The sequence below is a fragment of the Lindgomyces ingoldianus genome, assembly GCF_010093535.1.
Source record: "Lindgomyces ingoldianus strain ATCC 200398 unplaced genomic scaffold BDR25scaffold_13, whole genome shotgun sequence".
Lineage (NCBI taxonomy): Eukaryota > Fungi > Ascomycota > Dothideomycetes > Pleosporales > Lindgomycetaceae > Lindgomyces > Lindgomyces ingoldianus.
The window spans coordinates 966,750-968,156 of NW_022985174.1; the positions used below are offsets into that span (position 1 = coordinate 966,750).

General features: G+C 41.0%; 1 protein-coding gene across 1 annotated transcript; it reads left to right on the forward strand.

Annotated features, from left to right (window-relative positions):
- Window positions 1-304: 304 nt before the first annotated feature.
- Window positions 305-1,141, forward strand: BDR25DRAFT_354278 (uncharacterized protein; the record flags this gene model as incomplete). Its single annotated transcript, XM_033695283.1, has 5 exons — window positions 305-360; window positions 411-479; window positions 660-709; window positions 795-984; window positions 1,015-1,141. The coding sequence occupies 5 exons, from the start codon at window positions 305-307 to the stop codon at window positions 1,139-1,141; spliced, it is 492 nt and encodes a 163-aa protein (XP_033548626.1).
- Window positions 1,142-1,407: the final 266 nt, after the last annotated feature.

Genomic DNA, 1,407 nt, shown 5'->3' on the forward strand with positions numbered 1-1,407 from the left:
ACTTAGCCTCTGCAGGCTTATTAGGCTTAACTTAATAAGACAAGAACGCCTTATATTAGCAGCTATAGTGTTAGTAATAATGTTTTAAATCTCTTAGTTATACTTTTTTAGATATAGTTTTCTCTTACTAAGGTTTTCTAGAGTTTAGTTACTAGTAATAAGTACTACTTAGGCGTAACCTGTACAGTCCCTACTGCAGGTCCGCCTGGGGCTAGTCTAAGTTACCATAATATCCTACCTATCTAATTGCAGGATTAAGGACGACCTGCAGAAGGAGGGGGGCTATGTCACAGTCAGCTTAGACATGCCTTGGACTCTCCCTAGAGAGCCCTCAGCCCAGCCTTGGGCACATGACGTCCCGTCACGTGCCCCAGCACATATATATATATATCCTCTTACAAACCCCTGAGTCTCCTCAAGGATTCGTCTATTAATACTATCCTGTACCCCCTTCTGCGCTTCACGCTTCCTGCTTCACAGTGCTCTCACAGGTTATTTTATATCTAATTTTCTTACTAACTAGCGTGACGTTAACTACAAGCTCTTAACCTTAATAACAACAGTAATATTATCTCTAGCATTAAAAAAGGGATGTACAGCTTTAAAAACAGGAATTAGTTATGTAATAAGAGAGATAGGGGAGGTCTGAAGTGATAGAGGCTGGCATTTGATGAGGATCGCCACATCACATTGTACTGGAACCTCCTACGTCATCACATCTGCTGCGACCCTTAAAAAAATTAAGAATATAGATCCTCTATATTGTATAATAACCTTAAAAAAGCTCTGGATAGAATATCGCGATGAATTGCTGTTTAAAATTGATACAAATCAGCTGGTAGACGAACAGGCTTGGCATCCTGAGGTCGGGGTTGATGGCCCGAGCGTATATAGCGTGGTTGCGCTGGATCTGGCCAGACTCTGTACAAGTCCGAGATTATCCATTGTCGTGTGCGAAATTTGCTGGATTCTTGGCAATGCCAAGTAACCACTTTTGCCTCACAAATCTCATAGAGATTCAGGTAACTGCACATACAGTCATTCCAAAAAGTCTGTCCCATGGCCTGAGCACTCGCTTATGAGCTCAGGGGACTCGGAAAAATCCCCCCCACCCAAATTAGTACTGCAGGCCTTTCCCTGACCCCCAAACACGCATCTAGAGCTCTAGAAAAGCCTAAAAAATCCTTTATTATTTAATTTTAACGCTGCAGCTTCTTCCTAATTAGGTAATTAACAACAGCCTACTAAGATAAGCTAGTCCTTTTATAATAGTTAAAAACACTCCCTTACTGCTGCTGCTAGCTAATTAGTCTAAAAACATCCTTCTTTCTAGTTAATAGCTGCTGCTGCTCTTAAAAAGGTCCTCTTATTAGCTTAGCCCTTTTAGTCTCTTTAACTCTTATAATT